General features: G+C 38.6%; 1 protein-coding gene across 1 annotated transcript in view; it reads left to right on the plus strand.

Annotated features, from left to right (window-relative positions):
• Positions 1–19143, plus strand: part of LOC131351235 (pro-neuregulin-3, membrane-bound isoform) — a 305849-nt gene that overhangs the window by 247049 nt on the left and 39657 nt on the right. Inside the window, exon 3 of the mRNA XM_058386559.1 lies at positions 17578–17651. Coding sequence (XP_058242542.1) covers positions 17578–17651 — 74 coding nt within the window. The remainder of the gene's footprint in view (positions 1–17577; positions 17652–19143) is intronic.

The following is a 19143-nucleotide window of genomic DNA, read 5'->3' on the forward strand; positions in this document are numbered from 1 at the left end:
TTTACTGGTTATTTGGCCTTTCAGACAGTTTTGTCAGCGCCGCCACTGCCAATTTCCACTCCCGACTGACAGCAGACCTTCTGGCAGCTTCGCCTTGGGTGTGTGTCCCGCTGCTTGGCCCGCTGGGAGCACAGGGGAAGGAACCAGGACCAGTAATAAAAGCACACACTCCTCCATTAGGGCACAAAAGAAGGGGGAATCCAGTTAGAGGGTGATGAGTGGTTAGGAGAGAAGTGAATCAGTCCTCCTTCAGACACCTACGGGCCAGAGAACCTCAGCTTCATGATTCACACAGTGGGAGTTGTGAGAGACTTTCTTCATACCTTTCATACCTGTCCCGATATTTTTATCTATTTATTTATTTATTTATTTATTTTAAAAGCAAGGAATAAGGCTCTATCGCATGACTTGTGGAGGGAACAAATATTTAAAGGTGAGGATGAGTTTTCTGGTTAATTCAAGATTCAGACAGAATGGTGGTATAGTGGTGTGCTGATATGGGAAAATAATCCATGATGGCATGGAGGATGATGATGATGATGATGATGATTATGATGATGGGGAACATCTGTTAAACACTTCCTGTTATCACTTAATACTAACCTGTATTTCTGCTTTTCTCTAGCCTACTAGGGGCAATATTCATAGAAAAAAAAAACATTTTTCTTTTCCGCACAAATATTTGTATCTTTAAAGTAAATGTTGATATCAAACCCATTTCTGCTATCTGAGATGCTCCAAGTGCTTGTTCACCTAAGAAGCAGCTCAAATTTGATCTTCAACTACTAAAATTCCAGAAAACTTAACTACAATTCCAGAAAAGTCGACTAAACTTCCTGAAAAGTCCTCTAAAATTCCAGAAAAGTCCACTACAATTCCAAAAAAGTCCACTAAACTTCCTGAAAAGTCCTCTAAAATTCCAGAAAAGTCCACTACAATTCCAAAAAAGTCCACTAAACTTCCTGAAAAGTCCTCTAAAATTCCAGAAAAGTCCATTAGAATTCCTGAAAAGTCCACTAGAATTCCTAAAAAGTCCTCTAAAATTCCTGACTCCTAAAATTCTCACAGCCCAAAAATCATTCCTTTCTTTATCCTGATTAAAAATCTCCTATAAGGGTTAGAGCCTAAAGAAAATTCCAGGGTTGGAAACCTTACAGCTTGACCTCTTACTTACAAAATGCAAAAACAAACAAAACCAGATTCAAGATTTTTACTTCTCAGATAAGCATAATATATAATGTTTAGACGTTGAACTGAAATGAAAATCTGGCCTTCTGCTTCTATGTGTATAAAAATAACTAAAGTCTAAAGAAAAAATAATAAAAATGTTTGGGTATTTGCTCCAAATTTGGGAAAGTCAAAAATATGACCACTATGACCAACACAAAGCGTATGTAAACTGTATGGCTGCTTACAAAGAACTGACCCAAGCCAAGCATTCCACGTCAAGTGTCCTCACAGGAAGTCGTGCCACCAAGCTTGGGCTAAAAATAAAACAGACCACCCACAGCACCGATCTGTCAACAAAAAAAACGTGTGAAAAATCACCTAGCTTTTGAACGCATGCCGAAGGAAACGTTGGCATCGTGGGTTGACTCTTTCCAAAAAATTCATAAACTCACTTCATTTGACTTTCCACTGATGCAAACAAGTTTTGAATGGCTCCCGGACGTACGCCCAACTTAGCCAGCGTTCGGTTTGGTTCGTTTGCATGCTGAAAATGCTTCGTATGTCAATGCAAATTTCTTGCAAAATTTCAATTCTTAAGCCGAAAATTCATAAGGGAGGATGAGGTTGCACTGTAAACATTTGACGTAAGTTAAGTGTGGTGTCTGATATACCAGTAAGTCCGATTTTCTCTACAGGTCCCTGTGCAGTCTAGAAACGATCAGTACCAGCGCATTAAAGTAAACACATGGAACTGCGATGCAGTACTTCATAATGTTTCTACAATAAAGTATGCAAATTCATCATTGTGAATGTGTGTGTGTGTGTGTATTTGTGTGTGTATGTGTGTTTGTCCATATGACTTTCTACATAAAGATTTTAATTGACCCACAAATAAAAGTCTAATCGCTTTGTGGCCCGTAAGCTGTTTTGACCTAATCAATCGACTTACTGTAGCATAACAGAAGAGCTCCAGGCTGCACCTGTGATTTATTGCGAGACTTTATTTTACAAGTGGATTTCACAGCCTATGTGTTTACGCCTAAAAACATTTTTGTTGTGAGGACATGTTACGTCTACGGCTGTATTTTGTCCGCACGGAATGCTTAAACATGTGTCAAGTTAGCAAAATATTTCAGCTTTAAAGAAAAAATAAAAAAGGCAGCCATTTTGGAAAAACAAACAAATCGCTGTTGTAATGTCTGTTGTTGGCTGGAGTCACCTTTCAAACCTTTCAAGCTCCGTCTGTAGTCTAATATCTTTTCTGCTATTGCAATGAAATCAGTTTTACACTCAATAAACCCTGGCTGTCAGGTGTAAATTAAGCGTGACACGTATGAGAACACCCAGAACAAGTTCAGTTATGGATGCAGATACAAGTCTAACATTAGTGAAGCTGCTTAGAGAAAACAGATAATAGCTGTGAGGAAAAAAAAAATAAAAGGATCTAGTCTGAGAAAGACATGCCTGCTGTAATTACCGAGCTGTTCCGTGTGGTATCTTGATTCGACTCGCTGACCTTGATAGCCATTAGCGGGATAATGTTTCTGAATACTTAAGGCTGTAAGCTTTCAAAAAAAGGATGTCTGGGAAAGGACGCTGGAAAGGACTCCATTAGTTTGAAACACCTATGGAGCTTCAGCGGGTCTGGACGCTGGGAAACTCTTTTAATCATTGGATTGGAAAATGCTTTCTAGTGATTTGGTTTTGTTTTAAGGCTTCAAAGTTTAGCTTCGACATCAGTCAGAACTTTGCGGTGTTCCATTTGCATCATGGTTTCTGTAGAAGCAACACATTCATGAGGGCTGAGAATGTGTGAGATTATTAATAAAGTGTTAACATTTGTGGAAGGGGTTGTTTTGTTGCATTACTCAATTTTTTTCAGGATAAATAATTTTGTCATTTATATTCTATGTGCATAAGCCAGAGACGTTTTATGGGCAGCACTGATGCTCTTAACTCCTTACCCCCCTTCTCTGAGAGACCCAAATTTGCAGCACATCCACTGACAAACAAAACGACCCCGGAACTAATGGCAGGTGACTTTGAAATTGGTAAACGGTCCTGGTTTTCTAGATTTGGAAACATCCTAAGGTATCTGTCGTCCAGCGGAAAATAAAGAGGTGAGAAAAATAAACAGTCGTTCAGGAGACTGATATACCGGAGCCACATGGAGCAAATTTTCTTAACGTTAACAGGAGCAGATGTCGGCGACCGCCATTATCGAGCCAGCACCCGGAAAACGAGGCATTTCAATCTGCTTTAACGGTGAAAGGAACGTCTCGACCCGTCTTGGTGCAGCAGCACTGGCGTTTTTGTCTATCTTTGCACATCTGGAGCCGGCCCATTTAGCAATTACGGCACGGAGGAGGACCATAAAGCAAAAACAAATGACACGCTACGCTCGCAGCATTCCCCTCGGACGTATTTGTTGTTATGTTGTTAGAAATGAAACTTGGCATTAAACCATGACCTTTTGGGCCACTTTTCATTTGGGCACTCTGTTCTCTTTAATGCCACACTGTAACACCTCTTAGCTGTTGTTGACTTTGGAGAGCCGCAGCTAAATAAATAAAGTGAGATGGCATTTCCCTGCGTCGATATGAGGCTCTTTAATTGTTGCTTTGAATTATTTAACGGGATAAAAGTTGATCTTTATGGCACTTTTTGCAACACAGATTGTTTTCTTTTTTTGTTTTTGTTTAAATAGCACACATACCCGTGCCATAACCCTTAGCAATGAAGTCAAGGACGGCAATAACTGAAAAAATCATTATAATTTAAATAAATAAATAAAAAATCCTTGCTCAAACAGATGGTGCTGAAGAGAAAGAAACTTTTTTTCCTAATCCAGTTAAGTGAAGTGCAAAATGAACAGCAGTTAAATTATACTTTTTTTTTTTTTTTTTTTTTTAAATAAAACTCCTGGAGATAAATCAGTCCTAAGATACCACTCATTTACCGTCACTTACTTTGAAACCTTGTTTAGCTGACTAGATTAAGATTTAAAGGAAATAAATTGAGAATTAATTCCAGCCCTGTTCTCTGATTTTTTTTAATGTGCCCTTTATCTTAAGGCCTGTCCTAATACTTAATCAGCTCAAGTAAATTTAATTACCTGATTTCCTGATGGACTCGAGTCAGCATAAGACTTCGGGGGAATAGGGAGCTTCTGCAATTACCTTTTCAAAACAAAGAGGAAATTATAGGCAAAGCTTTAGAAGCCTTAACAATTAAAAAAACTGATATTTGAGGTTTAATTAGGAGCGGCTAGTGTTGCTGCGTCGGGGGTCGATCCTCAGCTCGCCGAGTTTTATGTGGGATGGATCCTTCTGGTTTCCTCACACCACCTAAAACATTAAGGAGATGGATTTTTTTATGCTTAATTAACCCCAGGTGAGGGGTGTAACATACTGTGCCACTCTAAATATCTGTTTAGTGCTTTGAATGTACATAATTGTATTTAGATTTTAACCAGAAGTGGGCGTGGCTGTGTTTTTTTTTTCATTTTGTTTGTGCAGTTGTTATTTTATTGTTTTGTTATTCATCATATATTCAGTATCATATGAGCAAACAGCACTGTTGTACTCAGAACTAATATTCAGTGTAGCATCACGACTGTGAGCGTGATTGTTTTTATTTATGACGGTTCTCCCAAAAATAAGATAAACGTACATTCCAGACACAACATCTCCAAATATAGTCTTTATTTTTGTTATTTTTTATATTTTTCCTCAGCAAAAGTAGTGTTGTGTTTTGATTGACTGACAGCCCGTGTGAAGCATAGTAAAGGTTTCCTTCCTTTCTTTCTTCCTCTCTTTTGCTTCCTTCTTTCTTTCCTTCATTCCTTCCTCTCTTTCCCTTCCTTTTTTTCCCTTCATTCCTTCCTCTTTTTCCATTCCTTCCATCCATCCTCTTTTTCCTTCCTTCCTTCCTTCCTTCCTTCCTTCCTTCCTTCCTTCCTTCCTCATTTATTTCTTCCTCTCTTATCCCTTCCTTCCTTCCTTCCTTCCTTCTGTTCCCTCCCTCCCTCATTTATTTCTTCCTCTCTTATCCCTTCCTTCCTTCCTTCCTTTGTTTTTTTTTAATTGAATGAGGAAAGTGTGAATCTGTTATATAAATCATAAATTGAAAGAGAAAAAGAATTATTTGAAGATATTAAATGACCTCATGTCATTTGCCTGGACACTAGTTGACCATATTTTGTGGATCAATACTTTTACTTATTGTTCCTTACTGAAGAAATAATTTATGAAGAAAACCTTTTTAAAAAATGAGATCGTCCCTTGAGATGGGATCATTTGTGAATAATTAAATGCACGTTTTTTAACTTTGGGAAAGTTTAACATTTACAGTTAAAGTGTTAGCTGACATGACAGACATCGTGGTATCAGTCTTATGGCTGCTAGCATGCCTGGAAGGAGCCAGCTAAGGTTTATTTGTTTACTAGTTTAGCTTGTTAGCTATCCTTTTTAACCAATGTCTTTTAATATCCTCTCAGGTGCCATGAGGAGCCAAAAATTGCTCGTAATCGGGGAATGTGTTGTTTTGGGCCACGTTAGCCTTTCATTATAACATCTTTAGCGCTGTGGAATATCAAGTGGCAGGAATGACAGCTGGTATGCCGTGCTGAATAAGGACTTATCCTGGCGCTTGTTTGTGTGTGTGATCTAGAATGGCAGGCGTCAGCTGCTTGTCACGGTGGGTGGCTTAGTGCTGGAGGCAGGTATGAAAGTAACCATTCCCCTCGTCACCGAGGGACTCGTTCACACCGGGCGGTTTACACTCGCTCTCTCTTCCTCTCTTAGAGCTGGAACGTGTACAAGTTGGCCCAGAAAAGAAAGGATTACATACAGGTACATGAGTCCCTGTGTAGCTTTTGGCACAGTGAGGGATTCTCTGTCTCTCTCTGTAAGCCGTGGGCATCTGTCAGGGCTGCAGTTAGCAGGAAAACCGGTGCTGGAGTTTACTCCTCTGAGCTTTAAACTAACACCGGCCAGATGGAGTCTGGATTCTGCATCAGCCTGGACCACATTAATGCCATCTACAATACGTACAGATCTAAGACATGTCTCTCTCTCTCTCTATCTCTCTCTCTCTCTCTCTCTCTCTCTCTCTCTCTCTTCATCTCTCTCTCTCATACGTATTCTCTCTTTCTTTTTCTCTTTTGGCACTGTAACAGCTTTGAGATCACCTTTTCAGAAATATGATAAATATTTCTGTAAAATATTTCTGACTGCCCTCACAATTTTTACTCCTTTCATATCTTCCTCCATTCATTTGTTCCTTCCTTCCTTCCTTCCTTCCTTCCATCCTTCCTTCCTTCCTTCCTTCCTTCCTCTCTTTCTATTCTTTCTTTCTTTCTTTCTTTCTTTCTTTCTTTCTTTCTTTCTTTCTTTCAATTCTGTTCCTCCCTCCTTCTTTCCTTCCGTTATTTCTTCCTCTCTTTTCCTTCCTTCCTTCCTTCCTCTCTTTTTCTTCCTTCCTTCTTTCCTTCCTTCTTTCCTTTATTTCTTCCTCTCTTTTCCTTCCTTCCTTCCTTCCTTCCTTCCTTCCTTCCTTTCTCTCTTTCCCTTCCTTAATTATTTCATTCATTCTTTGATCTATTTCTTTCTTTCTTTCTTTCTTTCTTTCTTTCTCTCTTTCAATTCTGTACCTCCCTCCTTCTTTCCTTCCATTATTTCTTCCTCTCTTTACCTTCCTTCCTTCCTTCCTTCTTTCCTTCCATCTGTCCTTCCTTCCTGCCTTCCTTCCTTCCTTCCTTCCTTCCTTCCTTCCTTCCTATAACTTTCCAATTACTGACTGTCCCAAAGCACTGAAACTAGAGACTCCTTCCATAAAATGATGTCTATAAGAATGAACACACTTCCTGTGTGCTGTTTATAAAACAACAGCAGCTCCTCTAACTGAATTTCCATATCAGTCCTAATTTGCTCTAAATGAATCTGTTTGTTCTTATAAATGAATCGCATGCATGAGAAACTTTCTTCCAAATTGTCTTTGCTTGTAGACCAGAAACATTTCACTTCAATTATATTTACAGACAAATCAAATAACTCAACCCTCTCCCTCTCTAAAAGCTCTCCGGTCTCTCGACAACCCCCTTTTCCACAATCACCCTTTTTATACGTTGGAATAATTTGAACTAATTACACGCACAAGGTGCTTGCCTTTTTATGAGTTTCAATACCAAAATTATCAAATTATTCACATTATGCTCCGAAGTGAGATCCGATAACGTGCATCATCGATACTCCCAACGTTCAGACTCGAGACGTTCGAGCCGTCTCCTGGTTCTGTTATTGCCTTTAATGTCTGAGTGCCGTCTTTCATCTACGCCGAGCCGTAATTATCCCAGATACCGAACTCTTATTTGTGTGTCTATGATTTCACGTTCACCGAAGGAGGCTCGGCACGGAATTATATTAGTTTGTAATTTAGCCACTTCAAAACATAAGGATGTCAGTAAAGTGGAATGTGTTTATTTTATTTTCCTTCATGTTCTTTGTTTAAGTGCTTCTACGATGCTTCTTGAGTTTCAGGGTACGTCTTCTTGGGCTAAGAGGATTCATGCAGAGAAATGGTTTAAAGAGAGAAAGACAGACAGAGAGAGAGACATAGAGAAAGACAGACAGAGAGAGAGAAAGATACAGAGAGACAGAGAGATTAAATCCTAGACAAAACTACAAGGTCTAGTAAATATCAGTGTAATAAACAAGGAATAACACACAATAGACTGTTACACAAAAATAATGCACATTTAAATGTATTATTATCCTATAACTGAATTATTCTAGTCCTCTTTTACTATTTTAACGGTTGTTGTAAAAATTCCCGCTTACTTTCAGGCGTCTAACTTAAACAAACATCTCATTAAACATTTATTTATTCAGCATCAGTTACAGTAAAAACCAACTGATCAGAAATTCTCTAATATTTAATTTCAGCAACGCTGAAATCTTGTTAAATCATTTATCAGCGTTCTGAATTAAATTAGCACACGCTCTTTCTTTATGAGAAGTCCAGTGTTAGAAAATAAAAAAAGAAAAAAAAGAACTAGCAGGCAGAGGAACTTGTGATGGTGATTTAGTGCCTCCAGGTTGAAGTTCACGCCTAGGGATCGAGTCGAGTTTCATCAACAGCTCACTTCATTGCACTCCCTCTCTCTCTCTCTTCCTATCAGCTCCTGTCTCTCCAAAATGCAATTTCACAGTATTCAGTGTTTGTTCTTTAGTTATTTGTCTCCAAAAAAAAAAAGACATGTTTCCAGGACTGAGTCTCTTCAATGAGAACCTCAGACAAAGACGAGACAAAAGGGTAAACTCTGTCTTTGTCACTTTCTTTAGATCTTTGTCTATAAAACCACCAGGTGGCACTAAGTGGAGAGTAAAATTTGAAATCTAATGACGTTATTTGCGTATGTGTCAGTAAATCTGGATACTCCAGTGATGAAATCTGCAGTATTTTAGTCAAGTTGTGTGACTCCTTAAAACCAGAGATTTAGAAAATTTAACATTTAGGGGCATGTTGTTATAGAGAAAATAAGCTTTTATTTGTCATATATACATTACAGCACGGTGAAATTCTTTTCTTTGCATATCCCATCCTTGGAGGTTGGGGTCAGAGCACAGAGTCAAAGCGTGTAACCTAGAAGTTAGTGTGTAACTTGTTACCATTGCAACGATCGTTTGTCTGCTACTAGAGAAAACTAGTCGACACCTTCTGAACAATCAGAATCCAGGACATTTTGTATTCATAAAAAATGGCAAATGCTTCCTACATTCATTTCTATAACTTTATCTGATGCTTAACAAGACGTTATTAGGAAGTCGAAATATCTAATTAAACACCAGCGTTTATTTATTTTTTTTTTCAGCCAACGTCTCAGTGAATGTAATTGAAGCTCATCTCGACACATCAAGCTCTATTATCTTGATCATCTTATCACGTCGATTATTATCAAAACCCCGTGGCGTGAAGTGAAAGATGAGCCTCTCAGAGTCGTCATTAAACATTTGAAACTTCCTCCATGGACCGGAAAATAAAATATTCAGACAGTTTTATTTGCGTCTGGATAAAAATGTGAGGTTTCGCAGACAAAATACGCCCCCAATTGAAGGGTTTTGAAAACCAGCCACAGACACAACAAATAAGGACGGATATTAAACAAATCTCCCACTTAAAAGTGTAATATTTGTGTCTGAGGGACTCTTTGAAGTCGATGAGTCAGTTTTGCTTCACAGTGAAGCTTCACAACGATAAACTTTTGACTAGAGCCTTGAACTTTGAACAGATGAAAGCAGTTTTAAATTCATGTGGGAAGTCTTCACTCATACGTCTGTAAACATACTGCTTTTTTAAACAAACCATGAAAATCTGGAAAATTCCCCTTTCTGATTCCCATTTCTAGCTAAAGGTTTAGCTAGTTTCTGCTCTGATGAGATTCCTTCAGATAAATTGTTTACATAAATCCATCCATGATCGGATGATTGCTTTATGTTTAGGAAAATAGTCTCGCCCATTTATTTTTTTAATCTGCCTGCCTACCTGCCTGCCTGTTTTCCGTCTTTGTTTATCCACCGGTTCTGCTTCTTTTCAGGTTCCTCTGAGCGCCGCAGCACACTTACACGCATCCAAAATGCTCTCATTGCTTCCGACACGTCATGACGTTTATCCCAAGGGAATATGAAGCGAGATCCCACCCCTCCCGTCACCCGTCGTTTGTCTGTATGTGTATTCGGAGCCAGTGAGCAGCAGACTTTTTAAATTATTTAGAACATTACAAAAACTGCGTTAACGCGCGATAAAATAATTGTCGGCGTTAATGATTTAATGAGTTAATGCGATAATAACGCGTTAACTTCCCCAGCCCTAAAATACAGCATTGATCTGTAGAAGAAATCTGGTTGTTTGTTTAGAAAAAAAAAAGTTTAAGAAAATGTGAATGTAAAATGAAATAAAATGGTTAATCATTGAAAATCTAGCCCCATAAATAAATAAATAAATAAATAAATAAATAAATAAATAAATAAACATAAATATTATATTATATTATATTATATTATATTATATTATATTATATTATATTATATTATATTATATTATATTATATTATATTATAAATTATATATTGTGTTATAAATAAATAAATAAATAAATAAATAAATAAATAAATAAATGAATAAATAAAATAACTTCTGTCTCAAACTGGTTATTGTCAACATGAAGCTACAAAATGTCCAGTTCCTTTAACAAGCAAGTGTTGGATTTCCCTGTACTTCCAGGATGAACAGGGAAGCACTTTTCTGAAATGACTCTGGCTACGCTGCTTACAAATAAATGATAAGATTACAGCTAACAGTAACATATGTGTCAGATGATTTAGCTACACCGCGCATGATGGCGGTATAAACAAACCACTTCAGCCTCAGCAATAACAACTCGACTTCTGAGACCTTTGGAAGACTTTTCCACACCGTCAAAAAATCAATGCGTTCCCCATTGGCCAGCCCAGAAACGGACGCAGGTATGAAAATGTCTGTGAAGGCGATTGTGACGATCCATAATCTCTGTTTTGTTCCAGCGGCTGTTGGGCGACGTCACGTTTTCAGCACAGATCGATGACCTTTTTGTGCTTTTAGTGCTTTGGCATATAAATCCCTCCAAATGGCCGGCAGCAACCTGTGTCTTATTTAATGCCAAGGCAACTTTAGAAAATGAGATCAACGGGGCCACTCGCTCACCTTTCTGGAGTAATCAGATATTTAATTGTAATTGTTACCCTCCACAGCAGGGTGTGAAAGTATTCACTCCTAAAAAAATGCTTTTTCTTTCATTGGGTTTTTTAAGAAACTTTATTAGGTTTGATTGTATTGCAAAAACAATATGTGATTTTTTTTTACCTAGAGAAAGAGACCAACTGATTAACCCTTGTATTTACCTCCCATTTATTATACACTTATTCTCTCCAAGTGCCAAATTGACCTGGTCTGTTTTGACCGCTTATAAAAAATGAGGTATGTTTGATCACCATTTTTTTTTTGTTTGACATTTTTAGTCAGCTTGTTTCCAACATAATAACATATATTTTGCACTTCTTTTATATAAAATTATACCTCATTTTTGAGTACTTTTTACACTGGTCAAATGGACCAGAAAATAGCACGAGAGTTAAACTATTAAAAAGACAAAATGTTATTGTAAGATTTTTGTACTTTATCGTTCCACAGCACACCCACAGGTAGAGAGAGAGAGAGAGAGAGAGAGAGAGAGAGAGAGAGAGATTGCAGTCTAGACAGAGAGGGAAAAAAGATAAAGAGAGAAAGAAATTAAAAATATGGTGCATGAGACAGAGAGAAAGAGAGAAACATAAGAGAGAGAAAGAAGGGAGAGGAATAAAACCTTGATAAGAAGCAATAAACGGTGCGTTTATTGCTGTTTACTAGCTAGTTATCCCACTGGTTAAGTAGTTGTTAATATTTAAACAAGTATTTAATTTATTTCTCTACTTATTTTAAAGGAGAAGTTCACTTCCAAAACAAAAATCTACAAATAATTTCCTAACCCCCTTGTCATCCAAGGTGTTCATGTCTTTCTTTCTTCAGTGGTAAAGAAATGATGTTTTTTGAGGAAAACATTTCAGGTTTTTTCTTCATATTGTGGACTTCAATGGTGCCCGAGTTTAAATGCAGCTCCAAAGAGCTCTAAACCTCAAACCCAGCCCAGGAAGAAGGCTGTTATCTAGCCACACCATCGGTCAATTTCTTATAAAAATAAAACATTTTATTAAAATTAATTTGTTTCTTTCAGAACTCCAGATTTTTCAGCTTAGGGTTTAAAAACGTAGCATTCCTTGGTTTTGAGCCAGAAAAGAAAGGAAGTGAAGGAAGTAAAGGAAGAACGTGAAGGAAGTAAATGAAGGAAAGAAGTGTAGGAAGGAAGTGAAGGAGGCAACTGAAGGAAGGAAGTGAAGGAAGCAAAAAAAAGTAAGTGAAGGAAGGAGTGAAGGAAGGAAAGGGAAGAAAGTGAAGGAAGGAAGGAGGTGAAGGAAGGAGGTGAAGGACGGAAGTGAAGGAAGGAAGGAGGGAAGGAAGAAAAGAAAGTAAGTGCAGGAAGGAAGTGAAGAAATGAAGTAAAGGAAGTAAATGAATGAAGGAAGTGTAGGAAGGAAGTGAAGGAGGCAAGTGAAGGAAGGAAGTGAAGGGAGCAAAGGAAGTAAATGAAGGAAGTAAAGGAAGGAAGTGAAAAAGGTCAGTGAAGGAAGTGAAGAAAGGAGGGAAGTGAAGGAAGGAAGGAAGGAAGGAAGGAAGGAAGGAAGGAAGGAAGGAAGGAAGGAAGGAAATGAAGGATGGAAGTGTAGGAAGGAAGTGAAGGAGGCACATGAAGAAAGGAAGTGAAGGAAGCAAAGGAAGTAAGTGAAGGAAGGAAGTGAAGGAAGAAAAGGGAAGAAAGTGAAGGAAGGAGCTGAAGAAGGTGAAGGAAGGAAGTGAAGGAAGTTAAGAAAGTAAGGGAAGGAAGTAAAGGAAGGAAGTGAAGGAAAAACGATACACCCATGAGACTCTCTGTCGAAAATAAATAAATCCGGATGCTCTTTACTCTGTCTAATAACTAATGAATACATAATCAACTCTACCTCACATGACATCCATAACAAGAAAGATTTTATTGGATTTTATATAAATGAATTTAAAGGGAAAGCTTCGGTGAACATTATACATCTGGCTTACGCGATTACTCATGAATTTTCAAAAAGTCCTCGCCGGTTAATTAGGCCGTTGTCTGTTTTTTTTTATATTTTGCCACATTTTATTACCAAATTCTCCTTCAGTCGCTGTGTAAAATGTAGCCACGTGGCTCTTTAGCGGCAATGAACAGCACTGAGTCTCGTAATTAGTGCTGCATACTTAAACACACATGTTCTCTTTACGTTCCCAACAGCTGTGTTTTTATCCATCTCGAGACGCAAAACTCCATTTCTGTATATGTGCCTTCACTCGGTGAGATCCTGAAGCCACCCCGGCTCTCTCCCGTGTTTGTACCGGCTAATTAATGACTTTGGCGTTAATTAAAAGGCGAGCTGCATATGAGTGCCTCCTGCCCACTTGAGAAGGAGCAGCTTGTGCATGTGGATGCGTGGATGAGGAGGTAGAAAAGACAAGGCCGCATGCTGCGTGAAGCAATCAGATTTTACCCAGAGGGCAGTGCGGTGGTGGCAGAGGAGTCATGGGGGAAGAAACAAAAAAGAAAAGAAAAAAACAGGCAGTCAGTTACAAGACCTATCGTTTATTCTATTTGAAAAACTGAGAGACAGAGAGAGAGAAAGAGACAGGGAGAGAGAGAGAAGTGGGGGGGGTCTAGATAGAGGGAAAATAAGATAGAGGGCGACAAAAATGAAAAATATGGCGCATAAGACACTGGGGGGGGTGAATGGGGAGGGAAAAAAGATGGAGAGAGACAGAAATATGGCTCATGGGACAGAGAGAGAAAAAGATAAAGAAAGGAGGGATACAGAGCATATGCCACAGAAAGATAGAAAGTGAATAATAGAGTCAGACAGAAAGACAGACAGACAGACAGACAGCATGAGATACAGAGAAAGACATAAGAACATGAGACAGAAAGATGATAAGATGTAAAGAGGCAGAAAGAAGAGAAAAAGATGATGAGACACAGAGGAATGTTCGGCAAGAGGAATGAGTGAGAAAAATGGTGAGAAAGAGAGCATGAGAAATAGAAAGAGATGAAAATTAGACAGAGAGTTAGAGAGAAAATGTGAGATGGAGAGACAGAGCGTGAGACAGAGAGTGACAGAAAGAAAATGAGAGAGAGAGAGAGAGAGAGAGGGAGAGGAAGCAGTGAAAGACTAACACAGAAAGAGAGAAATAAGATGCACAGGAGGGAGACAGATAGAGGCAGAAAAATACTAGGTGGAGAGATGAAGAGTGGCAGAGACAGGCAACGGGAGAGAGAGAGAGAGAGAGAGAGAGAGAGAGAGATGGACAGAAATACAGGTACAAGCTGCTGAGTAACAGAAATATGTTCTGCAGAGATGCATGTCACGTTTCCATCGATATCAGGACCCTGAACTCATAGTGTGTAGTGTGTGTACTGCATTGTGTAGTGTGTGTTACACAGTTTATAGTGTGTAATGGATTGTATAGTGTTTATAGTGTGTGGTACACAATTCATGGTCTGTAATGCATAGTGACAAGATAAAAATAGTGTTTAGTTGATAGGGTATGTAGTGTGTAGTGCATAGTGTGCAGTTGATGATATGTTGTGTGTAGTGTGTAGTTGATAGGGTGTGGCTTGTAGTGTGTAGTGCATAGTGTGTAGGTGATAAGGTGTAGTGTGTAGTGCATTGTGTGTAGTGTGTAGTTGATAGGGTGTGGTTTGTAGTGTCTCGTGCATAGTGTGTAGGTGATAAGGTGTAGTGTCTAGTGCATTGTGTGTAGGTGATAAGGTGTAGTGTGTAGTGCATAGTGTGTAGGTGATAAGGTGTAGTGTGTAGTGCATAGTGTGTAGGTGATAAGGTGTAGTGTGTAGTGCATTGTGTGTAGGTGATAAGGTGTAGTGTGTAGTGCATAGTGTGTAGGTGATAAGGTGTAGTGTGTAGTGCATAGTGTGTAGGTGATAAGGTGTAGTGTGTAGTGCATAGTGTGTAGGTGATAAGGTGTAGTGTGTAGTGCATAGTGTGTAGTGTGTAGTTGATAGGGTGTGGCTTGTAGTGTGTAGTGCATAGTGTGTAGGTGATAAGGTGTAGTGTGTAGTGCATTGTGTGTAGTGTGTAGTTGATAGGGTGTGGTTTGTAGTGTCTAGTGCATAGTGTGTAGGTGATAAGGTGTAGTGTGTAGTGCATAGTGTGCAGCTGATGGTATGTTGTGTGTAGTGTGTAGTTGATAGGGTGTGGTTTTTAGTGCGTAGTTTATAGGGTGTGGTTTGTAGCGTGTAGTGCGTAGTGTGAGGTCCATAGTGTGTAGTGTTTAGTGGGTAATGTGTTATACATAGTGTACATTGTGTAGTTAAAAGCGTGTAGTCCATAGGGTGTGCAGTGCTTACATTGTAGTCTGTAGAGTGTAATGTGTACGCTGTGTGTATTGTCTAGTAAATAAAGCACAGTGTGTAGCGCACAGTCTGTATTGTGAAGTAATTAATGCATACTGTGTATTGTGTAGTGAATAATGTATAGTGTGTAGTACAGTGTCTATTGTGTAGTGAATAAAGCATAGTGTGTAGTGCACTGTGTGAATTGTGTAGTGAATAAAGCATAGTGTGTAGTGCACAGTTTGTATAGTGTAGTGAATAATGCATGGTGTGTAGTACAGTGTCTATTGTGTAGTGAATAATGCATGGTGTGTAGTACAGTGTCTATTGTGTAGTGAATAAAGCATAGTGTGTAGTGCACTGTGTGTATTGTGTAGTGAATAAAGCATAGTGTGTAGTGCACAGTTTGTATAGTGTAGTGAATAAAGCATAGTGTGTAGTGCACAGGGTGTATTGTGTAGTGAATAATGCATAGTGTGTCAGTGCACAGGGTGTATTGTGTAGTGAATAATGCATAGTGTGTCAGTGCACTGTGTGTATTGTGTAGTGAATAAAGCATAGTGTGTAGTGCACAGTTTGTATAGTGTAGTGAATAATGCATGGTGTGTAGTGCACAGGGTGTATTGTGTAGTGAATAAAGCATAGTGTGTAGTGCACAGTTTGTATAGTGTAGTGAATAATGCATGGTGTGTAGTGCACAGGGTGTATTGTGTAGTGAATAATGCATAGTGTGTCAGTGCACAGGGTGTATTGTGTAGTGAATAATGTATAGTGTGTAGTGCACAGTTTGTATAGTGTAGTGAATAATGCATAGTGTGTCAGTGCACAGGGTGTATTGTGTAGTGAATAAAGCATAGTGTGTCAGTGCACAGGGTGTATTGTGTAGTGAATAATGTATAGTGTGTCAGTGCACAGGGTGTATTGTGTAGTGAATAATGTATAGTGTGTAGTGCACAGTTTGTATAGTGTAGTGAATAATGCATGGTGTGTAGTGCACAGGGTGTATTGTCTAGTGAATAATGCATGGTGTGTAGTGCACAGGGTGTATTGTGTAGTGAATAATGCATAGTGTGTCAGTGCACAGGGTGTATTGTGTAGTGAATAATGTATAGTGTGTCAGTGCACAGGGTGTATTGTGTAGTGAATAATGCATAGTGTGTCAGTGCACAGGGTGTATTGTGTAGTGAATAATGCATAGTGTGTCAGTGCACAGGGTGTATTGTGTAGTGAATAATGTATAGTGTGTAGTGCACAGTTTGTATAGTGTAGTGAATAATGCATAGTGTGTCAGTGCACAGGGTGTATTGTGTAGTGAATAATGTATAGTGTGTAGTGCACAGTTTGTATAGTGTAGTGAATAATGCATGGTGTGTAGTGCACAGGGTGTATTGTCTAGTGAATAAAGCGTAGTGTGTAGTACACAGTGTATAATAAATACTGCATAGTGTGTAATGTGTAATGAATAAAGCACAGTGTGTAGTGCACAGTGTGTAATGTGTAATTAATAATGCATAGTGTGTAATCTGTAGTGCAGAGTGTGTAGCGCAGAGCAATGGCTATCAGCCCTAATGACCAAGGCGGTCTAATTTTATCGTTCTCCTCCACCTCCACTCGATCCTTCCTTAATTACTCCCCTCGTCTCAGCTTCACCGACCCACGCACACCTCACCTTCATCTGCTGTAAATCTCGTCCACACTCTGTTCAGACGATCCAATGCTCACGTGAGATCATGTGACTTTGCGTATTAACACACTGGACTAGATTTAAGGCTTTATCTAGACTCCAGATACCCAGCACTGTAAAGTGGGCATGGTCTAAATCAAACTCTGCAACCCCTGACCAGGCAGGAACTAAGGATGAATATACGATGTGAATATATAAGACATTCTGTGATTGACCTATGTTCACGCTGAAGTGTTAGAGAGCGCTCGCAAGCACAACTCGCTGATGCAAATGAGGGAGAAAATTTAGCATACGATATACGTCAGCTAAGTCCATCAGCGTATCTGCTTACAGCATCACATTTTCACAGAGGATGACGCTAACTGACACATAACACCGCTTCAGCAGCCACAGTGGAAGTAATAAATTATTCAGTGTTTTAAATTAACGCTTATGATTCATTTTAGCGCTAAAGCTAGATACGCTTTATTACGATCTAGTTAAAGACGACACGTTTATACCATCACATCGGTTGCCAGATTTGTTAAAGGTCCAGATTTGCATTATACATGAAAACAGTTTCTCACTCAATACTTCCTTTCATGGGTCATTTGTGGCGTCTTCACATCCTGAGTCGAATCCAGAAATAAATAAATCATGTCTTGTACGCTAATCCTTTTTTACTCTTTTTCTGTTTTCTTCAGGTGTAAAGAAGGCTTCCAGGGCATCCGGTGTGACCAGTTCCTGCCCAAAACAGACTCCATTCTGTCTGATCCAAGTGAGTGTCCAATTTTATTCATCACATCCACACATTCAACCTTTACCGCTACGTTTAATAATGCTTTGATGCTACAAATACATTAAATTAAATTTTATAACAGAAGTGAAATTTCTCAGTAGAATCACAGCTTTTATTTTTAATAGCTTTTCATCCCAGCTGTCAGATTTCCAATATTATTATGCTTAGCTCATTATTTTCAAGTAAGTCCAATGCATTTATTCATAAGAAGTCGTCCTTAATGTAGAAAGATCTGGCCGATTCCATGCCGTGTTTGCAGCAAGTATACGTGTTTATGGGCAGCTCACATCTTCCACTCACTTTTCATTTATTTTTAATGCATGAAATTTCCCACCCTATCTCAGACAAGAAAGTTTCCCAGCCGACAAAAAAAAAACCCTGCGGCTGGTCCGCGATACGTCTTTCTGCTAGACTCAAGGTTAACGTTTGAATATTTTTCCGTAGCAGATGACTCATAATTCTGCCACATATCTGCCAAGACGGAGGTTATCTTTCCTGGCTCGTGGACGAGGAGACTGGGTTTTAGGGTTTTTACATCGAAGCGATAATATTTTTGAAAAAGCCAGAAGTATTTGCTCAGTGGACTGGATTTATAGAGGTTCTGAACACAGAGGAGACTGAACAAACACGGCATTTCGAAGTGGTTCACCAGATTATTGTTCTGGGAGGAAAGTTTACAATCTATTTCTGACCACTTTCAGGACAGAGGAGTTTAAGTGCTTTAAAATTTAAGAGAATATTTCAAAATATGACTGTTTTTAGCTTCTTTAACAGACCCGAATGCATTAGATTCGCAAATGTTCCACAAGGTTAAAAGTAACAATAAATGGATAAAAAAAAAAACATTTTTCAGATAGAGAATACACTCAAACTGATTAGTTCCCTCAAACAGCACAACCCCAACATTTTATTTCCTACTTCATAAATTAACAGATGCTCAAAATGTTAAGGACAACCTTCTTACTTCTACTTCGTTTTTTCCCCTTTAATATTATCAATAGAGTCAGAAATGTATGTCATAAACATTAATAAATGTCATAAACATTTATTTATTTATTTTTACATTCATGACTCTTAGGGAAATGAATTAGAATTCATACAATTCTTAGAATTGTATTTTATTCTGGTTTAAGAAACAGAGAAGAATTAAGGGCATTAAGCCTTTATTATCGCCATACATACCTTAAAGCACAGTGGAATTATTTTCTTCGCATATCCCAGCTGAGGAAGTTGGGTTCAGAGTGCAGGGGCAGCTAGGATACAGCACCCTTGGATCAGGGAGGGTTAAGGGCCTTGCTCATTTGTCCAAACATCAAGCCTTGGGGAAATAATGATAAAGACAACCTTTTATAACCTCGCAAGCATCCTGAACTGTTTTCTCTGCATGAGGGTATGAAAAGATGGAAACGTTGAAGTGAACAAGAATCGAATGCACAGTGGTAAAATTTCTATATTCACTTAAACATCAATA

Source organism: Hemibagrus wyckioides, linkage group LG03 (assembly GCF_019097595.1).
Source record: "Hemibagrus wyckioides isolate EC202008001 linkage group LG03, SWU_Hwy_1.0, whole genome shotgun sequence".
Classification (NCBI taxonomy): Eukaryota; Metazoa; Chordata; class Actinopteri; order Siluriformes; family Bagridae; genus Hemibagrus; species Hemibagrus wyckioides.